At 35.4% G+C, this 23,654-nt stretch overlaps 1 protein-coding gene across 1 annotated transcript; it reads left to right on the plus strand.

Annotated features, from left to right (window-relative positions):
• Positions 1 to 14,051: 14,051 nt before the first annotated feature.
• On the plus strand, positions 14,052 to 15,260 carry LOC113313671 (protein LURP-one-related 8-like). The gene is made up of 2 exons (XM_026562466.1): positions 14,052 to 14,411; positions 14,513 to 15,260. Exons 1-2 carry the CDS (start codon positions 14,145 to 14,147, stop codon positions 14,891 to 14,893), a joined length of 648 nt encoding a protein of 215 aa, XP_026418251.1. The 5' UTR covers positions 14,052 to 14,144; the 3' UTR covers positions 14,894 to 15,260.
• Positions 15,261 to 23,654: the final 8,394 nt, after the last annotated feature.

Consider the following 23,654-nt stretch of genomic DNA (forward strand, 5'->3'; position numbering starts at 1 on the left):
AGTTTCATAGCCATTCACAACATAGATCCATGATTGGAAGTCACGCGACTGAAGAAATGTGCGCATAGCAACTTTCCACCATAGATAGTTTGAGCCATCGAAGACTGGTGGTACGTTTATAGAGATAGCACTTCCTTCCATAGAGTCAGAACGCTACAAACATGGACTTGTTAGGTCTTAAACGTGTTTCCTTCTCTGATACCAATTGAAAAAGCGGGGGTCTAGCAACAACACCCAATATTTCGCTTAGCAATCTGTATGGACTAACTCCGAAATATTTTGCTAGAGAATTAACTAGACAGTCAGACTCAATCTAGATTAAAGTATCTCAAGGAGTTAATATCTCTCACTTGTTTTGATTTTCTCAAGCTAAAACAATAGCGAGTCTTTAATCAAACACAAGGAATAACTTGGACAGTACCAAAGACCAATATCCAAGGGTCAATCAATATCAATCAACAACCAAAGGTTGGATTTCCAATTTATGATCTTAACGCACAACCTGTATTATTTCAATTATATAAAATATAATGCGGAAAAGAAATAACACAGACACCAGAAGTTTTGTTAACGAGGAAACCACAAATGCAGAAAAAAAAACCCGGGACCTAGTCTAGATTGAATACACACTGTATTAAGCCGCCACAGATACTAGCCTACTCCAAGCTAACTTCGGACTGGACTATAGTTGAACCCCAATCAGTCTCCCACTAATTCAAGGTACAGTTGTACTCCTACGCCTCTGATCCCAGCAGGATACTGCGCACTTGATTCCCTTAGCTGATCTCACCCACAACTAAGAGTTGTTGCAACCCAAAATCACAGACTTGATAATAAACAAATCAGTCTCACACATAAAAGTCTATCAAAGGATAAATCTGTCTCCCATAGAAAAACCCTAGGTTTTGTCCCGTCTTAAGATATAAAATCAAGGTGAACAAGAACCAATTGATAATCCGGCCTTATATTCCCGAAGAACAGCCTAGATTAATCAATCACCTCTCAACAATCCTTCTTGACTACACAAGCGGTTTGTCGAGGAATCACAAACAGTGAGACGAATATGTTTGTGACTTCTTTATCTTGCCTATCAGATAACTCTCACGATCTCAAGCCAATCAATAGATTGTACTCGTACGATAGAAGATGCAAGATCAGATCACACAACTACGATAAAATTAGTATCAGTCTGGCTTCACAATCCCAATGAAGTCTTTAAGTCGTTAACCTGGTTTTAGAGAAGAAAACCAAAGGTTAAAGGAGAATCGACTCTAGTGAGCGCACTAGTATCACACAGACGTGTGGGGATTAGTTTTGCACAATGCTAGATGTCTCCTTTATATAGACTTCAAATCAGGGTTTTTCCTTAGTTACAAAGCAATCCATATTCACTGTTAGATGAAAACCTGATTTAGATTCAATCTATATTTCTCAACCGTTAGATCGAAAACTTAGCTTGTCACACACACTTGGGTAGACGTTTACTGGGTTTGTGAAAACCATGCCTAAACGTGTACGTGTATGTTGGTTCAATATGGTAACCCAAAGGGTTAACCATATGAGAAATTCATATTAACCTAGTTCTTCTTCACCATAACTAGTTCAATTGACTCAAATGAACTAGTTAGAGAGTTGTTCAATTTCTATGAGATCTTGTGTAACTACACAAGACACAATTGAAACAAAGATGATTCGATTCGATTGAATCGGCTCATGAACTTTAGCCACAGTTTGCATAAAGCATTCCTTAGTAATTTAAGTTTCATGTTCTTCAATCTTTAGTGTGGTTTGTTATTGATATTGTAGCAAAGAGTTTGTTGTGGTATGTTATCGATGTTGCAGCGAAGGATTTGTTGGTTTTTAATTGTACAATTGGTGATGTATTTTTTTTTAATGATTTGATGATCGACTAATTTAATGGGTTTGTGTCAAATTGTAGGTTCTTCAATTTGGGGAAATTCTTAGGGTTCTTTAATTTGGTGTTATGCAAATAAATTAGATTGTTTTAGGTGTTAGATTTTATCTTATACACGGTACATTTTAAAGAAGAAGATGAACTGATGGCATCGATTAACATGGATGAATGGAGTATAGTCAAAGGTTATTCAGGATCTGTTGTGTTGAAGAACAAATGGGTTTGGGAAGATGTGGTATGGTTGATTGAGAAAGATTGAGAAGATATGCTAAGTTCGTGTGTATGGTGATGGTGAAATGGGTTGTTTAAACAGATTCTGTGATGAAGGTTGATGGTGATGAAGAGGTGGGTTCGGCAGGGGAAATTTTGTTTTAACTGTGGATGATTTACAAGATGAACCAGGTGGAGAATGGGTGTGAACAAAGTACTGATGAATCTTAGGACACAATTTGCATGACGAATATTAAAATATGGCCTGAATCTTGCCGGCAATGACTGAGAAACAGACAGAACTCGGATGGCTGAGAAACAAACACATTTGCAGAATTGGTCCGTTCAACTCAATAAAACAGACCAATCAGACCGTGTTTCTCGTTGACTCGGCGATTCGAATCGGAGAATCAAGCGGAATCAGCTCTATTCAGTATGAAGGGTTTTTTAGACATTTTGACGCTGCCACCTAAGCGTTAACGTCTGCTAACTGTTGTTTCCCGTTTTTTGAATAAAACGGTCAAGGGAAGGGCACTTTGACAAATTTCTAAAAAACTGGGGCATTTTTTGAGTGTAATGTGAAAAGTAGGGGTACTTTATCAAAAAGCCCATAGATGAAAGATTCAAAGATATATAATAATTGAAAATGCTGAGGTACAAAATACACCACCACTTTTTTCTCAGGCAATATGCATGGACAAACTCAATACAACTCCGAGAATCAAGGAATAGTATCTAGAGTTATCTCTCTCTCTCTTGCGATTAGAACGTTTACAGAATTGAATCCGTGAACCTAAACACAAAGTGATTACTTGGACGATACTAAAGACCAATGTCCAATAACCAATCAAGCCGTATCCAACAAACCAGGTCGGATATATCTACTATGATTGGTCACCGCACAACCTGTGATATCTCAATTATAAAGATAAACAATATAATAGAGAAAAAATAAATAACAAAGGCACTAGAATTTTTGTTAACGAGGAAATCACAAATGCAGAAAAACCCCGAGACCTAGTCCAAATTGAACACCAAACTGTATTAAGACGCTACAGAAACTATCCTACTACCAATTAACTTCGAACTAGAATGTAGTTGATCCCTAAAAGGTATCTCACCGATTAAGGTACAGTAACGCTCCTTACGCCTCTTGAATCCCAGCAGGAGTCCGCGCAATTGATTACCTTAGATGACGTCACACTGACTAGGAGTTGCTTCAACTCAATTGAATACTTTTGAGTCTGATTGAACTTATCATGGAAAGGTTGCAATATGAAAAAAAATTATTGCTCATCATATTCAAGTACTACTTGAGACAAATAGTAAACCGATCACCCTCAAGCAAATACTACTTGTTTTTCCTTTAGAAACGTGAAAAACTATCATAAAAATTATTGTCATCAAAATAAGAGATGTGATTAGAACTCTTACCTGGAATCTCTTGACATGAAACGGACAGTTTATCGATAAGATCCTTGTATCCTGTAATGATCAAATTCATGTTGGCTTGTTGAGCTGTTTCAAAAGTTTCCCCTTTTAGGAGGTAAATAGGAATTCTTTCGAATCCATATTTGTAATGATGTCACCAAGTTCTTCTTAAATTGATTTTGCATACTACCTTTTTGACTTGTTCGAATATTCGTGGACCATGAAGTACTGACATTTCTAGAAGCAAATTTGCTAGAATGTGATTTAGCCTCAAGAGGTCTACACATCTGAATATCATGCCCTTCAGAATTAAATCCAAGGTGTCTTGAAGACGGTCAAACTGATAGTTTTCCAACCTCAGTTTACACTTTCTTTGAACAAGTCCTATAGTGTTGTAGTAATAGCACACTTTCTGAAAAGAACTTTTTAACTGATCATATCCTATCAAAGTAATAAACTTTGTTTATCAGTTTCTGACTGTGATTTTGTTAGCATGTCATAAAAAAAGGTGTTCTTACTTTTTCCAACTCATCGCCTTGCACAGAACCCGTATTCACGGTAGTTTCTTTAGATTCACTATCAAACCGAGCAGTAGTGTTCTTATTCAACAAACATTCGATCTCCAAGGCATTATCTTTAAATTCAGTTTCAAGTGAAGGAATTTTCGATTTCACTTTGACATGATCTTTAAGAAGCATCCTTGTTTTGGAATCATGTTCAGAAATAATACCGATAAGAGTATTGACTTTGTGTTTCAGCCGAATGACTTCAGAAGCCTGAACTTCAATACATTTGAAAATATCAGAACTTTCTCTAGCTGATTCTCGTTCTACTTCTGAGTCAGACTTATCAATAAGAATATAAGAACAACACTTGTCAACCTCTAACTGTTTTATGGAGTCACACTGTTCGTCTCTAAGAGAGTTTGAAAGATCAGACACATCTGCAGAATCCATAAAAACAATTTTTTTTTATACTGGTGCAACGTTTATCGGAGATTTTGTCTCTGTCCATATAGTCAGACTGCTTCAAACACACACTTATTAGGTATTAGAGTGTTAGCCTGCTCTGATACCAATTGAAAAAGCTGGGGTACCAAAACACACCACCACTTTTTTCTTAGGCAATCTGTATAGACAAACTCAATACAACTCTAATAGTCAAACTCAATCAAGGAATAGTATCTAGAGTTATATCTCTCTCTCTTGCGATTAGAACTTTTACAAAAACAAGTCCGTGAATCTAATCACAAAGAGATTACTTCGACGCTACCAAAGACCAATGTCCAAAAATCAATCAAGTCGTATCCAACAAACTAGGTCGGATGTATATACTATGATTAATCAACGCACAACCTGTTATATTTGAATATAAAGATAAACAATACAATGCGGAAAAATAAATAACACATACACCAGAAGTTTTGTTAACGAGAAAACCGCAAATGAAGAAAAAACCCAGGGACCTAGTCCAGATTGAACACCAAACTGTATTAAGCCGCTACAGACACTAGCCTACTACCAATTAACTTCGGGTTGGAATGTAGTTGAGACCTAAAATGCATCCCACCGATTAAGGTACAATCGCACTCCTTATGCCTCTTGAATGCCAACATGACTCCGCGCAATTCATTCCCTTAGATGACGTCACACCAACTAAGAGTTGCTTCAACTCAATTGAAGACTTTAAACCAAATCTTCTTCCCACAGATTAAGCCTATATAATTGATTTCCTTTTACAATCAAATAACTTGACCAAAGGTGTGTAAATCGATAGCAATACACAAAGTCTATCTAACCTCAAAATCCAGACATATGAAACCCTAAGTGCATCCTAGATTATTGTTCACCTTACAAGTATAAAACCTGTGGAATCAACAAAGTTTGAGACAAAGAGAACTTTGATGATTTCTATCTATCTTGATTGATGGAGCAATCTCTACAAATAATCAAGATCAGGATACTCAAGTTATCAAGGAAAGATAACTGGACCCGAATTCAAGAATCCCTATGAAGACGTCGCTAAACCTTAAAAGGGTTTCCGAAGAGGACGACTCTAGATACAACTAGGACACACCAAAAAGTAATGTCTGGATTCAAAGATCTCAGTTGCTTGAGGTTCCCCTTTTATAGACATTCAAAGCATAGGTTGTTTTAGGTTTAAGATAAGATAGCTTTGGAACCAAGCAAACAATATCCATAGTTAGATGAATCTTTGAATCTGATTTACATAAGCAAGATATACACTCTGGTTAGGCGAGACAGTAACCGAACCGTGTACAAAGACTATTTTCAACATGATTAGCCGAAACTAGCCGGTTTGAACTTAAATGCTTAATCTTCATTTTCATGAACACATAAGACATTATCTCTGAGTCACAAACATGTGATCAAATAAGTCTAGTGTTTAGAAAATTAATCAACTGCTAATTATCTCGTAGAAATAATTTAAATGCACTTGAAAATATAATCGACATGATTAGTATATGTACAAGGTACAAGTACATAGCAGTTCGTGAGTCGGTTCAGTCATAGTACGCGTACCGGTTTGTAAACATTTAACCAAACCGAGTTCCGGAGTTCACAAACTTTTTAAGTTTACGTACCAGTTTGGAAACCTTAAGACTGTCGCTGGTTCCGGAGTTCACATAACTAAATCGTTTTCGTATCGGTTTGGAAACGCTACCGAGTTCAGGAACACGGAACTGTTTAAGTTTGCGTACCGGTTTGTAAACAAACCAGGTTCCGTAACCACACTTCAATAATGGTTTGCATACGAGTATGCATACCGATCCGGTTCACGAGTCACACAGATTTTCATATGATATACATAAGAATATGTGTACCACTAATCTGTAAGTCGATATATAGCTACTCCGCTACGTGTACAAGTACATGTAATACGGGTTCAGACATATAATATTTTTCCCAATAAAACTGATACCACTGTCTTATATCTGAATCCATAGTAGTTCTATATTTCTCTAAATCGATTTGAAACATTCCTGAATAACATCAACGACACATGTCATTGTTCCAGGTTGTTTTCGAATGATAAACTTGAACCATGGTTTTGATTCCGAACAATAAATTGTCCTTAACCGAAATTCATCAAGTATGAACAAATGTTCATTAAGGTTAGTCATTTTATTTTGAGAAATTTGTTAACTAGATAATTAGTTCTCGACTCGAAATTCTTTTCTATGCATAATAGTCTAATTAGTTATGCGACATCTAAATGATATAAAATTAATATAACTTGAGATATAGGTGGTTCAGTCTTCACTTACCTTTTATTGATGAAGTTCTTCGAAAGCTTAGGTTGATCTTCGCCTTCAAACGGCAGAACGCAATGATGACTGTCGTAATCCTCTGTTTCTCAACTATATTTCTATCCTACTCTGAGACTTAACTAATTGTAAACTAGAAATCAAGATACAGTTTTGACAACTAAATTTGACAACAAGCTTGAGATAGCAATACTTGTGAGTTCGACCGAGCGATGCTCTAAAAATAATATAACAATAGACAACTAGTTATCATCCATGCCTTCACAAATCATTTTGCAGAATTTTGCATCCTTACAAAAAAAAATTTATTTTGAATCATTAAAAAAATTAATCATTACCTAGTGTGGAGTCTTTGAACCTGTTAAGCACCGAGATGCCAGTATTGACGCCATGTCTGAGTCAAACGCGCGTCAGACACAAGACACGTGCGGGACACCGACATGACGCGCATGCAGAAATCTATACTCCATTTTACTAGTTGAGTAATCTAGTATGTTAGGGAAGTAACTATCGGTGGTCTAACCTAGCGGCATAAAGTTGATTTTTTTTTATGTATTTGATATACTACAAATCTACAACGCTATAATCTTCTTATATAAAAATTACTTAATTAATATATGTAAATGTGTACGCAACCTGATGATTTGAATTTTTGCGGTCCCTATATCCGTGTCGTGTCATTTCCATATCCCGTGTCGGTATTAGTGTTTCCCAGCTTTGGACTACCAATGTATTGACGCTAATTGAAGTAGGCAGAAAAATTAAGGAACTTAATTGACGTATTCTGTGATAAAAGACTCGATTATTCTATAACATCAATACATATGTAAGCTATTGCCAAAGCACCATGTCCACAGAAACTAGGAGCATACGTAACTAAGTACCTGGCAATTGATGACATGCTTCTTAATGCAAATTTAATCAATCACACACCGAATTGTTTATGTTAGCTTTATTTTTTAAAGGTAAATGCTTGGCTATAATCTTCTCATCCTCGATTACTTTAGTCTAATTACCATTCAATTATTAATAGGTTGTTTGATTAGGTAAACCATTAAAATTAAAAATTTGATAAGTCACAATTATTAACAGGTTGTTTAATTGGGTAAATCATTAAAATTAGAAATTTAATAAGCCTCTACCGCCTTGTTTAGCAAACTGTCATCGAGATTGTTTATTTCATCTATTAAATCTTATTAAGGGTCTTTATTAATTTTATGAAGAAAAGATCCGTGCACAATCTTATTCATACATTATCTCACGAGATTTATGCCAATTTTTCGGTAAAGTTCAAATGATATTATATTTGATAATAATTTTTGACGATATGTTCTTCCTACAAAAGTCTAAATTCTTGCCAATAATAGGCACAATCTGGGACGTGTAACACCATCATCTACTACTTTGAAAATCAACCGTTGAAAATTAAGAGTATAGGGCGAGGTTTGGTATCTCAGATTGTTCTTATTTTTGGTAGGAATGTAGTATTTTATTAAAGAAACGTATCATCAAAATATTATCTTTGGATTCATTATTTGTTGAGCTTTAGAGAAAAATTGACGCAAATCTTACTATATAGTGTGTGAATAAGATTGTGCAAATCTTACGATATAATGTATGAATAAGATCATTATTTTGTACTTCGGACTGAAATATAGAAAAAAAAACATTTCCTTCCCTCTGACCTTGAGTTACTTTTATCTTGTTTCTGTTTGCAGTTGAGAATCTTGAGATGTTTACTATCGTGCTTGGCACTTGTTAGTCAATGCAAAAAGTTAACATTCCCGCCCACCAATTCAATTGGCATAATCCATAGAGATAAAACTCAACTTATTTGTGCAAGTATTGGGGATCTTAACAGTACTCCAACCTAATATTTCGTCACAATGCCAAAAATAATGCAAATAGAAAGCTCACAATCACAAACAAAGTACAAAGCTAACAAGAACACAAATATTTACGTGGTTCGATGTTAATCCTACGTCCACTTGGTTTGAGGGATGATTTTACAACAGTTGATCAAAGATTAAAATGCTAATATGCTTTACTCTCAAGAAAAAGATGAAATAAAACATAAGAGGCTCTCTACTTTGTTCTTAAGAATATATTTCAACCATTATTTCAGCAAATGAGGTCTCTATTTATGTCCCAAAGGTTGTAAAAAAATAGTTTTACTATCATTAAAGAAACATCCTCATTTATTGTACTGAGCTTGTTCTTCAGAGTTGTAAGTTATTCCATGAATATTTGCATTCCCAAATGCAAAGAATCATTCTCTCTCTTATATTTTATAATTTTTTACACTTTCCCATGACAATGATTGGATCATATCTTGTGCATATAACAAAACCCAAATAAAATTGATGTCCTTAGAAGGGAGATCCATATTATGTCATGCCACCTGATCAAAGTTGGTCTTTAGTAACCGCGGTATCCTTTATGAGTATTTAATGCTCTGTATACCCTTTATCTCGGTCTCTCAAACTACTTCTCCATTGCATAAGGCATCATATCCACGTGGTGTGCAGCTAACTTGGAGCAACGGAGAAGTTTAAGGATTCTGATGGTGTGTTTTGCGGGGACCATGTGTCTTCTCTCCTCATTCATATGATGCCTCCATGTAGACTACATATATTTAACCACAAAATTAGGTTTGGTACATTCCTCAACACTACCTACTTCATTAACAAAATTTTTAATTAGGCCATGTTCACATAATAGTCGATGGATTTTCCTCTCAAACTACCTTATAACTAAAACTATTTTCAAGTTTTTTTTTTTGCTGGTGATGATCATATGATGTGTTTCCAATATGCTTAACAAGTCCTAATCCTTTAGCTAAGAGGATCTCTTGTTAAAAATAGGAGGGTACCAAGTACACCACCAACTATTTCATTACCAGACCTATAAACTACATTCTTGCGTGAACTTCAATACAAGATTAAAGCAGATAAGAAAATATACTTGGATAATCTCTTAAAATTCTTGAATCACAGGGATTGATTAACGTCGAACTTGCTTGTACTTTTAATTATAAAGATAAAACCAATATAATGCGGAAAATAAAAGTAAAGCGAGTCACCAAAATTTTTGTTAACGAGATAACTTGCAAGCCAGCATTAAAACCCCGGAACCTCATCCACTTTGAACACACACTGTATTAAGCCGCTATAAATACTAGCATATAATAGTAATTTGATCTAGAAAGTAGTTGAGACATAATGAACCCTTCAAGCTACTTTGTTGCAGTTGTTCCCCTACATATATTGATTCTCACATTGAATCTATGCACTTTATTACCCTGGCTGATGTACTTTACAATCCTAGGAGTTGCTCCACAATCCGTTGTGAAGACCAGCGATATCCTTCCTCAACCATGATACCTAAAGGTTTCCTTTGGATACTAGATCAAGGATATAAATCACTTTGCTAAGGTTTATTCTCTTCGAGATACCTAATATCTTATCTACAGAAGAAACAACTATAATTTAATCTTGAATAAAATCTTATGTAAAGTGCACAAACATGATTTCAGTAGATAAAAGTTATACCCAATCATGTTTGTGGTTTTTTATCAAAACTGGATTTTATGTGTAATTATTGAATGCTTTGTATCAAAAGATAAGGATCTTAGAATACACAAGAATAATTAAGTAACAGAAATACACATACAAGTTTTAAAATTATCGTTCTTTCAAGATAGGTGAACCTGTGTTTCACAAATCCCAAGTGAAATCTTTGAAAGTCGAACCTAAGATCACGAAGATTCTTTAGGTCTAAAGGACAAGCTTACAACAAATACACAAGAGCGTAGGGGTTAAGTTTTCTGTGTTGCTAGTGTCTCCAATTTATAATGACAATCAAGGTTTGGTTTGCTCAGAATTTAAGCAATGAATTTCTTGCAATCCATGTTAATTTTTTATTACCTAAACCAAGTCATTTCCTAAAATTATTTCATTAGAAATGATTGGGATTGCAGTGAGATTATTTTCATGATTTGAAGTTTGTAGACAATTATAAGCCCAAGTAAATTTGCGTAATTTCAAACTTTCATGAAAATATAATAGATTTTCTAACCAACGAAATTAACTACTAATAGTAATTCGTAAGAGTGTGTAAAGTTCTCCTTGAAATCCAAAGAAGAATGCATGAGCCCAACGATATAAACATTATGGGTTTGGATCATTAAGCTTTTAGGTCGATGAACTCAAGGTTGAGTCTTTTGAGCAAAAGAGAGAAATATATAACTTTTCCTTTGTAGGCTTGCGAACACAAATAGGTAGGTTGACGAACTTAAATGCACGAACTCAAGAATTTATGTTCACAAACTCAAATGTAAAAAATATTCAAGAGAATATATGTTGAACTAGGTTCGCGAACTCAAACACAAAAAAGCTTTAGTAAATTTCTCTTGTACTGGGTTCACGAACTTACCTATAGAGGTTCGCGAGCTCAAATGACAATATAGCTTAGGAGAAGTTTTTCTTATAGGTTTGCGAACTCAAAACAGAAGTTCTCATAGAAAATCTCTACAATAGGTTGAACTCAAGCACCTTATTTGCCTTTAAAGTTTTAGGTTCACAAACTTAATTATTAGGTTCATCAACTTAAGTGAATGAAAACTCAAGAATAAATTTTCAAGTCTTAGCACTTGTGTTTCCCTCTCAAGCTTAGTTTCGAGTTCGACAAGCAAGTGCTTGGAAACCGAAAACATCACTAGACTTAGCAAGAAGTTAATCTATGATATGATCTTCTTTGAATTATGATCACCTACTAAAGTCCTCGACTTTTTTTTAAGAAGGAAACTAGTTCAATAGGAAGGACTAGATCGTTACTTACCTTGATGACGCTTGTTAAATTGATGGTTTCGTGTAATCTTCGATTTTTTATCCGCCTTGAGTAACTTTAATATCCTAAAAATATACTATCTAATCTATTCGAAACAGAAGCTGACTTTTGTAGACTAATATCAAGAAATAGTTTTAGCATCTAAAATATGACAACATACTTGACATACCAAGGTGTGTAGCTTCAACCGAGTATTAACTCTAACACTTGTTACGTACTCTCTCCTTCAAGATCATATAGGAATATATTTTTCTTATAGGTTGTGTTTGATATCAGCGAACTAAAACTATGGAATAAGATTCATTTCCAAGGAAGCAGATTTTTTGGTGGAGGCACGACTTTTTTTTTTTTTTTTTATATAAGAAACAACTTAAAACTTGAAACCTGATTGACTATTTAGTATAATACCTGAAGATTATATGAATATAAAGATTTATTTTTGAAATTAAACAAATTTCTCATATGAAAGGAAAAAGTGACGTAAATTCTAGTGACCCTTTGGTTATGGGAAAGTCGGTTTATAATCTAATGTTGGAAAATAAGTCCACGTACTTAACATTTACCATGCATAGCCTTTATTAATTTCGATAGTCCTAATTTATTAAAGGAGAATTGGTTGACATGGTTGTTATTCTCACATTATCTCATAAATTCTGCACCAATCTTCTTATAAAACCTAAACGATAACGAATTTAAAGCTAGTTTTCTTGTGATTTGCTCCTCTTACAAAGCTCTACATTTATGCCTAAAAGCTAGCACAATCCGAAATGTATAACGCCACCATTTACTACTTTGAAAATTAACCATTGAAAATTAATGGTTGATATTAATATTGTTAAATGGCGAGGTTTGAGATCTCAGAATGCGCAAATGTTTCGTAGAAATGTGGAGCTTTGTAAAAGGACAAAGGAACTTTCAACACTCCCAAACATAAAAAAAGCTCTTAAACCACTTTCTCTCTCTCCCCCGAGGAGAACATTGAAAAACCCTAGTTGTTTACATCCTTTTTCTGCTCAGATTTACTCGACGGAGTAATTCTGAGCAGATAATCTACATCAAAATATCTCTCTTGCTCATCTTCTCTTTTCTTTAATTTCTTATTTTTTTGATAGTTTTAGGTTTATTTTTATTTTTAGATCTAATCTTTTAGGTTTTGTGGTGGTGGGGATGATAATCAAGGATTTCTTCATCACTCTCGTCTTCAACTACATCTTCTTCAACAACAACAACAACAACAACAATCAGTTTCAAATTGGAGATTCCGACAGCATCTGACTGAATCAGATACCAATTTTGACATCGTTTTCAGACTGATTCCTGCACCATCCGATTGATTCAAATACCAGTTCCAGCAGTATCTGAATGGTTCAGATACATATGTTTTCTTACTTTATTTTGAACCTTGAAAAATTGATGGATCTTTTAATGATCCTAACACTTTTGCTAGATGCAGATTTATCAATAGGTTTAACTTTGTTTCCAAGCTATAAATAAGCATTTTACCTAGCTAAGGTACCTTTATTATCTTTAATTGAAATCCAGGAAATGGTTAGAATTTGAATTACAACTCTTTGATTAGCTTTGACTTTGATGATTGGAATATAGATAGATTATTGTGCTCGACTTCCGATCCAATTTCGGATTTTTATTTTCAAAGGGGGAGATGCTAGACTTATCGCAGTTTTCTCCCGTAATATATTACGAGAGACAATCCAACGACTTTCGGGGTGTTCTCAATATTGGGATAAATGTAATATAATGTGGGTGCCTATTTTTTCGCTCTTGCGAGATGTTTTGCGGGAATATCTGTCAGTCAAGCTATCATTTCCGTTTGAAAGGTGTCAAACTTTAATTTTGTTTTTAACGATATAATTTTAATTCAAAATATATCTCAAAACGTGTAAAACAGAAAAGAAATGGAAAAATGGCAATAGCCTTTTGCTGATTACTTTGGTCATATTAGAACTACCGTCAACTGAATAAATGATTCCGATGATGACCCCTGTTAACTCTTAACTTTGTTTGTAACATAAAATATTCTCACACAAGGGTCGCACAAACCGCCCAAGAGAATCCTTCCACAAAAAAACAACTAAAAAAAATCAAAATATCTACTTTTAATACCTACGTGTCACCCTCATCCACCACAGACTCGTCTCTTCCCCATTAAAATCTTCATTAAATAATCTCCCCATCACCATCGACATCACCATTTTCATCTTCTTTCTTATGTTCTCAACTGTTTATCTCTTAAATTTTGCCGACGTGACGTCATATCAGAATCAAATACACGTCCCTCTAGAAGGGCCTATTCGTCTTTCAGCAATTACCACTTGCCTGTATAAGTACTAGTTACTCGATGGCCATGATATTAAAGCTTCAAACCAAAAAATTTCTTTCTCGAGTTTATCCTTCTCTCTTAAACCTGTTACTTTTCACAGATCAAGAACCATGCCTAAGAAGATATACCCAAACTCAACAACAACAACAACAGCAGCAGCAGCAGAATCTACAAGAATTCCGAAACAAATATCAGACAAACAGGTGGAGGTACTAACAGTATGGAAAAAATCACTTCTCTTCAACTGTAACGGTTTTACCGTTTTTGATACAAATGGAAATCTCGTGTTCCGTGTGGATAATTATCGAGCTGGGAATAAAACGGAAATCTTTCTAATGGATGCCTCAGGAAAAACTCTTCTTACTATCCGTCGTAAGGTGAGATTAAGTTTTTGTAGTTTTTTTTGTTTGTTTGTTTGTTTACATGGGGGCTATTTTTGTTTGAATGGGGTCTAATTTTTTGTTAATTTTGTTCACAGAAATTGAGTTTAACTGATAACTGGATGGTATTTGACGGAGAAACTTCAGTTAATCCAAGATTTTTGGTGAAAAAACCCGTGAATTTCTTGACAACGAAGGACCTAGCTCACGTGATATCCTGCCAAGGTAACAGTAAGGAGCTTATGTATGAAATTATCGGATCATATGCACAACGGTGTGTGGCTGTGTATGACAGCGAGAAAAGACTTGTAGCTGAAGTTCAAAGGAAAGAAGCTAAAGCAGGTGTAACATTTGGTGGTGATGTATTTAAGCTGATAGTGCAACCTGAACTTGATCAAGCAGTTGCTATGGCTCTTGTTATATTAATGGAACAGATGTTTGGCTTGAGAAGATCGAGCAGTTTAGGTAGATTAGGTTGAATAGTGAAGCATTGTAGTTGTTGCTGGATTGTGGCTCCATGGATTATGATTTATGACCCATCTGGATTGTCAGGTGAGGAAAATGTTGCACAGCACAAGCTCGTTGGTTACAAAAGAGATATTGGATGAAAACAGATAGCAATGAGTTTTGGAAGCCTGGAATCCCAAACTCAGTCATGCTAGTATGTGGACCTGGCGCCGGCGGCAATCCAAACAATGACAGCTTCAATACTAACATTTGATAACATGGAGAAAGGGGTTTTTTAGCTGTACCTTTGTAAAGATGTTTCTTATACTCTTTTCTTCACATTTTACTTTAAAGTTGAGACTTTTTCTTTTCGTGATGATAGTTTTGTCTTTTTTGTTCCGTAAAAGTTTTAGCAACACATTTTCTGTGAAATCATAAATTTTTCTAATCAAATAAATTGAGTGTACCGAAAATGAAAAACAGAAAAAGTATATGCTTAACAACATGAGGATCAGCCAGAATCCACAACCGGCCTATCATGCTCTCCTGGACCTGTAGTTATGTTAAAAGATAAGGAACTACTTCATTAAAGGATGGGAGTTAACTGGATCCTAGTGAGTATTAACGCTTCCAGCACTGGTCCAGATTTTGATAGCATTAGTGTCCCATGTGAAAAACATCTGGAAATTGATGCGATATGCATTACACTTCTGTGGCCAGTGTGGAAAGAAAGAAATTAAACAAACCTTCTGAGGCTAAATCAAATACACCTAAAGAGGTGAGGACCGTGAGGTATTGCTTTTGGATGTGACACTCCTATTCATTAATGAATGTATAGTTATGAGGCAACAATTCAAATGTAAAAGCGATTTAGCTCATGTTATTCTTGCCGTGAACCTGCCTACCAGCTCGGGGCAATGAGAATTTTCTATGGTTTTAAATTATTTTTCTGATCGATAATGGAAAAAATTTAAGGGTTACAAGATGATTGAACCACCCAGCAAAATGAATATGACTATACAAACATCAAAATATTCAAGTCTAAATACAAACCCGCAAGTATACTCTTATGTTACACTTTCACGATCTTTAAAAAAGACTGCAAGTGGAAGTGGAGTAGTTGACCGGCTTCCGTCGAAGAAGCGAGAAATTGCTAGTTAAGAGCTATTTCAATGTCTGTTAGCATCGTAAATTAGTTCCATATATGTTCTTTGTAAATTAAGATGTAGGATCAGAATCTCGCAACAATAATATCTTAGAGAAATTATCAACAACACAACACAACAGCGTCGCAGAACAATTTTAAAAATGATGTAATAAACGACATCAGCTAAAATCATTAGAAAGATATGATGATCCTGCGAAAATTAAAGAGTTTGCGAGATTAACATTTGTAAGGTTGCGAGAATGTCGCAAGCCATATCCGAAAATAAAGGACAGATTAGCTGTCATCCACTATGTATTTCCCTATAAATAGTCGTTCAACTGAGAAGAAAGAGGAGATCTTTTTCGAGAAAGAAACAAGTAAATAAGAGAGAGAAAGTCTAGAGCAGAAGTCATTCTTGATTCCTTTATCTTTTCTTGTAAGAATATTCAAAGATTCATCAATAAAATTAAGATTGTAAATCTAAAAATGAGTTGAGTATTAATGAAATCGTATGAGGGGTGTAGTGTAGGATTTCCTACAACTACATAATGGCGCTAGAAACAGGGACGTATTGAAGATTAATATTGAGATTTGTGAAGATTTAGAGTGATTGGTTAAGAATTTTACATAATTTCTTGCAATTTGTTAACATTGAAGAAATGGCTAGAAGAACAAATACATCCGAACAACCGACTACTGTTAGAAGAAGCAAGAGAATTGCTAGGAGAGAAAGAAGTGAAATGGGAGAATCTACTAGAATGAGAAGTAATAGAGAAAATCAAATTCAATCGCCAATTCAACAAACACTAGTACAAGGGAGGAATACAGATTATGATAGGGTGAGTATACACACTTGGCAATCAAATTCGGCAGAAGAAGTAGAAGAAGAGCAACAAACCATAAACCATAGACAGGTAGAGAGAAATCAAGAAGCAGATGAAGGAATAATTCATGGAGATGAGGAAATTGGAGCGTTAGAAACGTTGAGACGAAGAATACATGAAGAAAGAAGACCTGGGGAAGAAAAACGTGCAAATCTAACAAGGCAAAATCACGAATTGAGGATGGAAAATATGAGACTACAGAGTAGAAGATCGAGAAGTATTACAAAATCATATTCAAGATCGACTAGAAGAGAAATGAGGTGAAACTCACCCACAATCAATGCTGGAAACAATATTCAAGAAGAAATATCAAATCCTAATGAAGAATATCGCGAAAATAGAGAAAGAGCTGATGATCGTTACGTTCCAAAAAATGAAACTTATGATGATGGGCAAAATGGTGGAAATCAAGAGAACGGACAATGTCAGGGACGAAATGACCAAGATGGCGAAGGAAATCGAGAGGAAGGAAGAAGAATTTTACATGAAAGATAAACTCAAAGAAATCAACAGACGATTGAAGAAGAAATTAAAAGACATTATGCTGAACAAGCACGTTTAATTTGCGAACGTGAAAGATTGAGAGCGGAAATGGAAGAACAAGAGCTTCAGGAGACAATTCTCCAGAACAATCATGACAATCGAGAAAGAAGGCGTACGCAAAATCGGAATAACGGTAATATCAATGAAGAGTACGATAGAATAAAGAGGATGGCTGAAAGACAGCGAATGAAATTAATAAGAAATGAACAAAATCATGAAGGGTAAAATGAGAGACATAATCATTTGCGAATTCAAGATAGAGATGAAGAAGAAACTCGCAGGAGAAGACAAGATGAGGATAATGCAGAAGAAATGCAAAATTTCGCGAGAGAAGAAAGACATGAACGCAGAAGAAGAGAGGCGAAATTAAAAAGACCAATGGATCGAAATTTAGGTGTAAATAAACAAATCTTGAAAGAGTTAGAAGAAATGAGAGGAATGCTAAATAATAGAGGAGAAGTAGGCAGAAGACAATTTGATGAAGCTATAGAAGAAGCTGCGAAAACTCCATTTACAAGGGAAGTACAATTAGGGAAATACAATTAGAAGTTGTTATTCCGACAACAAAGAGAGAAGCTTGGGAGAAAAATCTTAGTGCGGGTTTGATCTTAAACAAACTTGATGAATTAGAAGAAAGAAGAGAAAAATCTTTACAACATATGGAGAATTATCAACGAAGATTTGCCCGAGAATATAATAAACGTGTCAAAATACGCGAATTTCAACCAAGAGATTTAGTTCTGAGAGAGACACCAATATATCAGCGAGAAAATGGTGGAAAATTAGCGAAAAATGGGATGGACCTTACATCATTAAGGAGATAGTTGGAACAGGAGCTTATATATTAATGGATCCAGAAGGTAGAGATGTTGGTCATAGACTTGACAGACCATGGAACAGATTGTACTTAAAAATATATCATCAGTAAGAAGCTTTGAGAAGTTATGGATTCTGAAAGAATAATTGCAAGATTTTTCATATCAAAACAAGACCATGATGTGCGAAATTTTCGCAGAGATAATCACAGAATAATGACATAAAAGAAAGGGGCGAACCTTTATGGCGTACACCCTAGTTCGCGAATAAAATTTCGCAAGAGGCAAATGTAAGACCTAAAGTACGTCATATTAGGGGGTACCTGTTGCATGGATCTGGGAAAGGCTACACCGCTACCGGAACCTGAGTCATGGAGATTTGGGGTCAATAAAGCCCATCCGGGAGAGGCACCTTGGATTCCCAGCTTAAGCATATGACTTGGGTTGGGCGACTAAGGTAATAAGGACTCTCCCAAGGAGTGCAGATCTGATCAAGGCGTCGAGGTACATGGTTGAGTCAAGAGTGCCAGGGGCGTTTGAAGCGTACCTTGCCATTCTTGACAAGTCTTGGCTTATACTGCACTCGGCCTGAAGAAAACCCCACTTAGGGTGTAGTCTCGTAACCATAAGCCATATAGGTAAAGGGATAAGAGGCTGCGAAAACAACTGGTTGTTGTTAAGACCGGATGGGAGGATCTAACCTTGTATGGTAGAAGTACGCCTCCTTGAAGGGGCAACCAGGGGGAGATAAGGGCGGCACCCTCCATTAGGAGCTGATAAGTGTCTTAAGACGTAAATGCCATGAGGCTTTTTATTCGCAAGGGTATTAAGGCTTGTCATATTTGTGCAACAATCCTGAAGAGACAATAATACAAAAGAAAAAGATAAGACGAGGTCAATGGGTTTTCGCATGAAAGTGCGAAGACGTCCTGCGATTTCGTCGCAAGACGGAAATGTCATGGGGCTTTATTTTCGCAAGAATATTTAGTCCTGTCATATTGTCGCAACATTCCTGAAGAGGCCATGATACAAAAGAAAAATTTAAGGCAAGATCAATGAGGTTTTGCATGAAAGTGCAAGGACGTCCTGCGATTTTGTCGCAATGACAAGAAGTGGCATAATAAGACCTTTAATTAGGAACGCAAAATAAGACCACATGATAAAACAAAATATTTATAAGTATTCGTAACAGATTATTTTTTTTGCAAGAAAGATAATGAGAGGCAAGTATGGGAATCAATAAACAAGAAACATTATCTTTCTCATTAGAAAAATACTAAAAGGAAAAATTGATTCCAAAGTTGGTTGAAGAATATTATTCGCAAAAGTGATAAAAATAAGACAATTCAAGATAAAACTAGATAAGAAGCTCAAGCTTCAGTATTAATTATAGTAGAAGGAGATAACAGACATTCTTCGCCAATGTTCTCATTATCGCAAGCCCCTTCTTCATTTCGATTCTGATCTTCGCCTTGACTAGCACCTTGATTATCGCCAGCAATTACTTCTTCAAGAGAGATTTCTTTTTCATTCTGATTAACACCAGCAGATGCTCCCTTAGAAGGAATTTCTTCTTCATCTTCCAAGAAATTATCCTCTGCACCACTTTCATAATCATAATCACTATCAGCAGGACGAGGAACTTCATCATCATCTACTTCCAAGGGTTCGATTGATGTAGGAGGAAGAGATTTAGACAATAAAATATCATTTACGAGGACTTCAGCTCGGAGATGAACTTGGCAAAGAAGTGCTCTCTGATGATTCCTATCTTGAATATCCTTAATATAAGTAAGATAATCAAGTCTTCTTTCTGCTCGGTCACGAGAACCAGTAAGGGCAGAAACGAGCAATGCATTTTCTTTGCGAATTTTGGTATATTTAGCCTCCAGAACAGAAATGGAGGAATGAATAATCTTCTCAGACTCTGCGAAAGGTACAATACAAAATTTCAATAAGATGAAGAACTCAGAAACATATGACAAAGAAAGGATATTTAAGGCAGTCAAACTATTATGACTACCTTCCTTTTGCGAAATAAGGTGTTGAATCAATGACAGACAACTATTCTCCCAACGGTCCATTGCATCATCAAATTTATCTCCAACTAAACCTTTAAGTCGAGACTGAAGATTTTTCTCTTTAGAAATAAGAAAGGCATTTTTCTTCGCAAGAGAAGAATAATTTGGAATATTGTTCTTTAAGTTGATTCGCCTTTACACTTAAAGTTATTCTACCTTGAATGAGTGTATCTCTTTCACCGATAGATGACTCTGTTACTTCTTTAAGTTCATTTCTCAAAGAGCGAAGAGATTGCTCTTGGTCATCACATACTTTCTAAAGAATGCTAAGTTGTTGCGAAGATATCGCCATCTTGTTTAAACAAGTTCACTTCTCTTGAGATAAGATTTTATTCTCATCTGATAAAGTTTCCATTCCTAAATTAGCTTTAGTTAAAGAATAAGAAAGGCGAGATACTTCATTACTTGATAAATCTTGCCTCTGAACTAATTGGGTATTTTCATTGGTAAGATTATTTATATGATCAAGAAAATATGAATAGAGGTTATATAATTGGTTATATTGATCCATCAAAATTTCTTTATCAACACGGGCTTCTTCAACAACAAATTCAAATTGATATCTCTCCATTATTCGTTTCTGGCTTAAAGCTTAACATGCGAAAGAGGGATTTCAAGGATAATTAAATATGGGAAGGACCATTAAAAATCCAAATTGAAGACACAGATAAGAAAATCATACCTCTCAATTCATCATTCTTCTTGCGAAGATTGTCACGATCCAACAAAATATTCTGAAGCTTTTGATTTTCGAGAAGAAGAGCATTACACTCTTTTTCCAAAGCTGCCTGCGAAGCAGCTCTATCAGAACCTGAATGCTTGCTCATAATTTCGCAAACATTAGACTTGACAGGATCAATGGAGGACTTCTTGCCATCATCCAGGACTTCAGACAAAACTTTGAAAGCAATATCTATTCCTTCCATAGTTTCTTTCGAAAGGGGAAGAGACTCAGGTAGAGAACTGGCCATGATAGAAGGTTGAGAAACATTCTCAATAGGAAGATAAGAAGTTTCATTCGTAGAAGGATCAACAAGGGGGGTTTCAATCATTGAAAGATCAGTTGAAGAAATGAAGTTTGAGGTAGCTTTTTCGCGAATTGGAGATAATGGTTTATCTTGCGAAGATGTCGCAGGAGATTTAGAAGAGATAAGTAAGTGGAATGGAACAGAAGTTTGAACAGTTTTAAGGTGGCGAGATTTCTTGAGAGGTTTATTGACATCCTTATCACCCTGCGAATTACAATCCAGATAAGAAACAGAGGCAACAATATTGTTATTAGAAAAGGATAATGTTTCTTACTAACTTCTCATTCGCAGACTTTCTTTTATGCGCAACAAACTTATGCTGCGGTTTGGGAATGTTAGGGTTCTGAACTGTAAATTTAGTGTTGGAGGCGCTTTTGCTGAAATAAAAACAGTATGGGAATCACATAAACAACATCAAATAAGGAAGTAAACAAGATCAATTTCAGCAAAACCCATAAAGAGGAAAAAAGAAAACTAACCTTGATGAATCCATGGAAAGCACTAGCAGGAAGATTATTTCGAAGAAAATTACGAATGATGAAGATATGCAGAAGAAATAATATGAAGATAAAGAAGAACTTAAAAAGATTGAAGAAGAAAGAAGAAAAGTTGCAATAACGGAATTTGCAGAAGAACGATGAAGTTGCAGAGAAAATAAAAATAAAGAAAAAGAAAGTGAGAAAGAATATATATAGAGGGAATTTTTCCTCGAGAAGATAAACACGATTAATACGGAAAAATATAAGCGGTTAAAAAGCAGTGGTTACAAAAGACGTGTCAAGAAACAGATGGGAAAAAGGATACGTGTGATAAATGCAGAATATGAAACGGTGGATAACTACGGCATTTCTCACATCATTCTCTACTTCGCAGAAAAGATATGAGAAGAGGCAAGATGTAGGATCAGAATCTCGCAACAATAATATCTTAGCGAAATTATCAACAACACAACACAACAGCGTCGCAGAACAATTTTAAAAATGATGTAATAAACGACATCAGCTAAAATCATTAGAAAGATATGATGATCCTGCGAAAATTAAAGAGTTTGCGAGATTAACATTTGTAAGGTTGCGAGAATGTCGCAAGCCATATCCGAAAATAAAGGACAGATTAGCTGTCATCCACTATGTATTTCCCTATAAATAGTCGTTCAACTGAGAAGAAAGAGGAGATCTTTTTCGAGAAAGAAACAAGTAAATAAGAGAGAGAAAGTCTAGAGCAGAAGTCATTCTTGATTCCTTTATCTTTTGTTTTAAGAATATTCAAAGATTCATCAATAAAATTAAGATTGTAAATTTAAAAATGAATCGAGTATTAATGAAATCGTATGAGGGGTGTAGTGTAGGATTTCCTGCAACTACTTAAGCGAGAAATTAAGATTCATTGACAGGGTTATTACATTATTTATACAAATGTTTGGAAACAACCCAACCGAGTGCAGCCTCAAATGTAATTTAGATTGGAGCTCATACCCAGGCAGTCACCCTTCAAATGAGCTTCCGCTTTCATTTCTTTAACCATCCCTCCATATGTCAAATCAAGAGTGGGAAGTTCGAGGGACTGGTAGGTACGACGATATTACCGCGCTATGAATATAGGTTTTAGGCGCGTTTCAACACGCCTCGGGGTCTTTTATGGTCGGTGAGTTGATATTGAAAACTTAAATCCTCACTCTGAAAATTGCATCATTGAACATGAGTTTGATAAATTAATGATGTTGATAAGTTATGGTTGTAATCTTTTCAGCTGCTCGAAAAGGCAGAATGGATAGCAGATTCACACCCACCTGTAAGGACCATTTTAAGTCCTTATTGGCACAAAGTTGGAAGACTATATCTTTTTAACAAAGACCGGCGGCTTCCTTCCCTAGAATCCCTACCATGTGGAGGCATTTCAAAATCAGATGAGGAATTGACATACTGAAACAAAAGTAATAGTTGTCGTTTCTATGTATAACCGAGTGAAAGACGAATCCAATCTTCGTCTCTCTTCGTAATATATTATATTCTATCCTGTCCTGTTTCAAAATAATGTTGTTGGCCATCAAAAAATCAACAGATCTTCAGTACTGCCTCCACTATCATCACCACCCCTATGTATCCCCTAGTTAGTAAGTTCGCGAATGATTCGCGAATCATTGGCGAATTTTTCCGTATCACGAATTTTACCTTCTTATTCGCGTATGTTTGCAACTCCGAAACCAAGTCGCGTATTATGTGGTATTTCCGGATTATTCGCGAATCGTTCACGAATTTTACGTATCCCGAATGATACGTCCGCTTAATTTGCCAT

This window comes from Papaver somniferum, chromosome 9 (assembly GCF_003573695.1).
Source record: "Papaver somniferum cultivar HN1 chromosome 9, ASM357369v1, whole genome shotgun sequence".
NCBI lineage: Eukaryota > Viridiplantae > Streptophyta > Magnoliopsida > Ranunculales > Papaveraceae > Papaver > Papaver somniferum.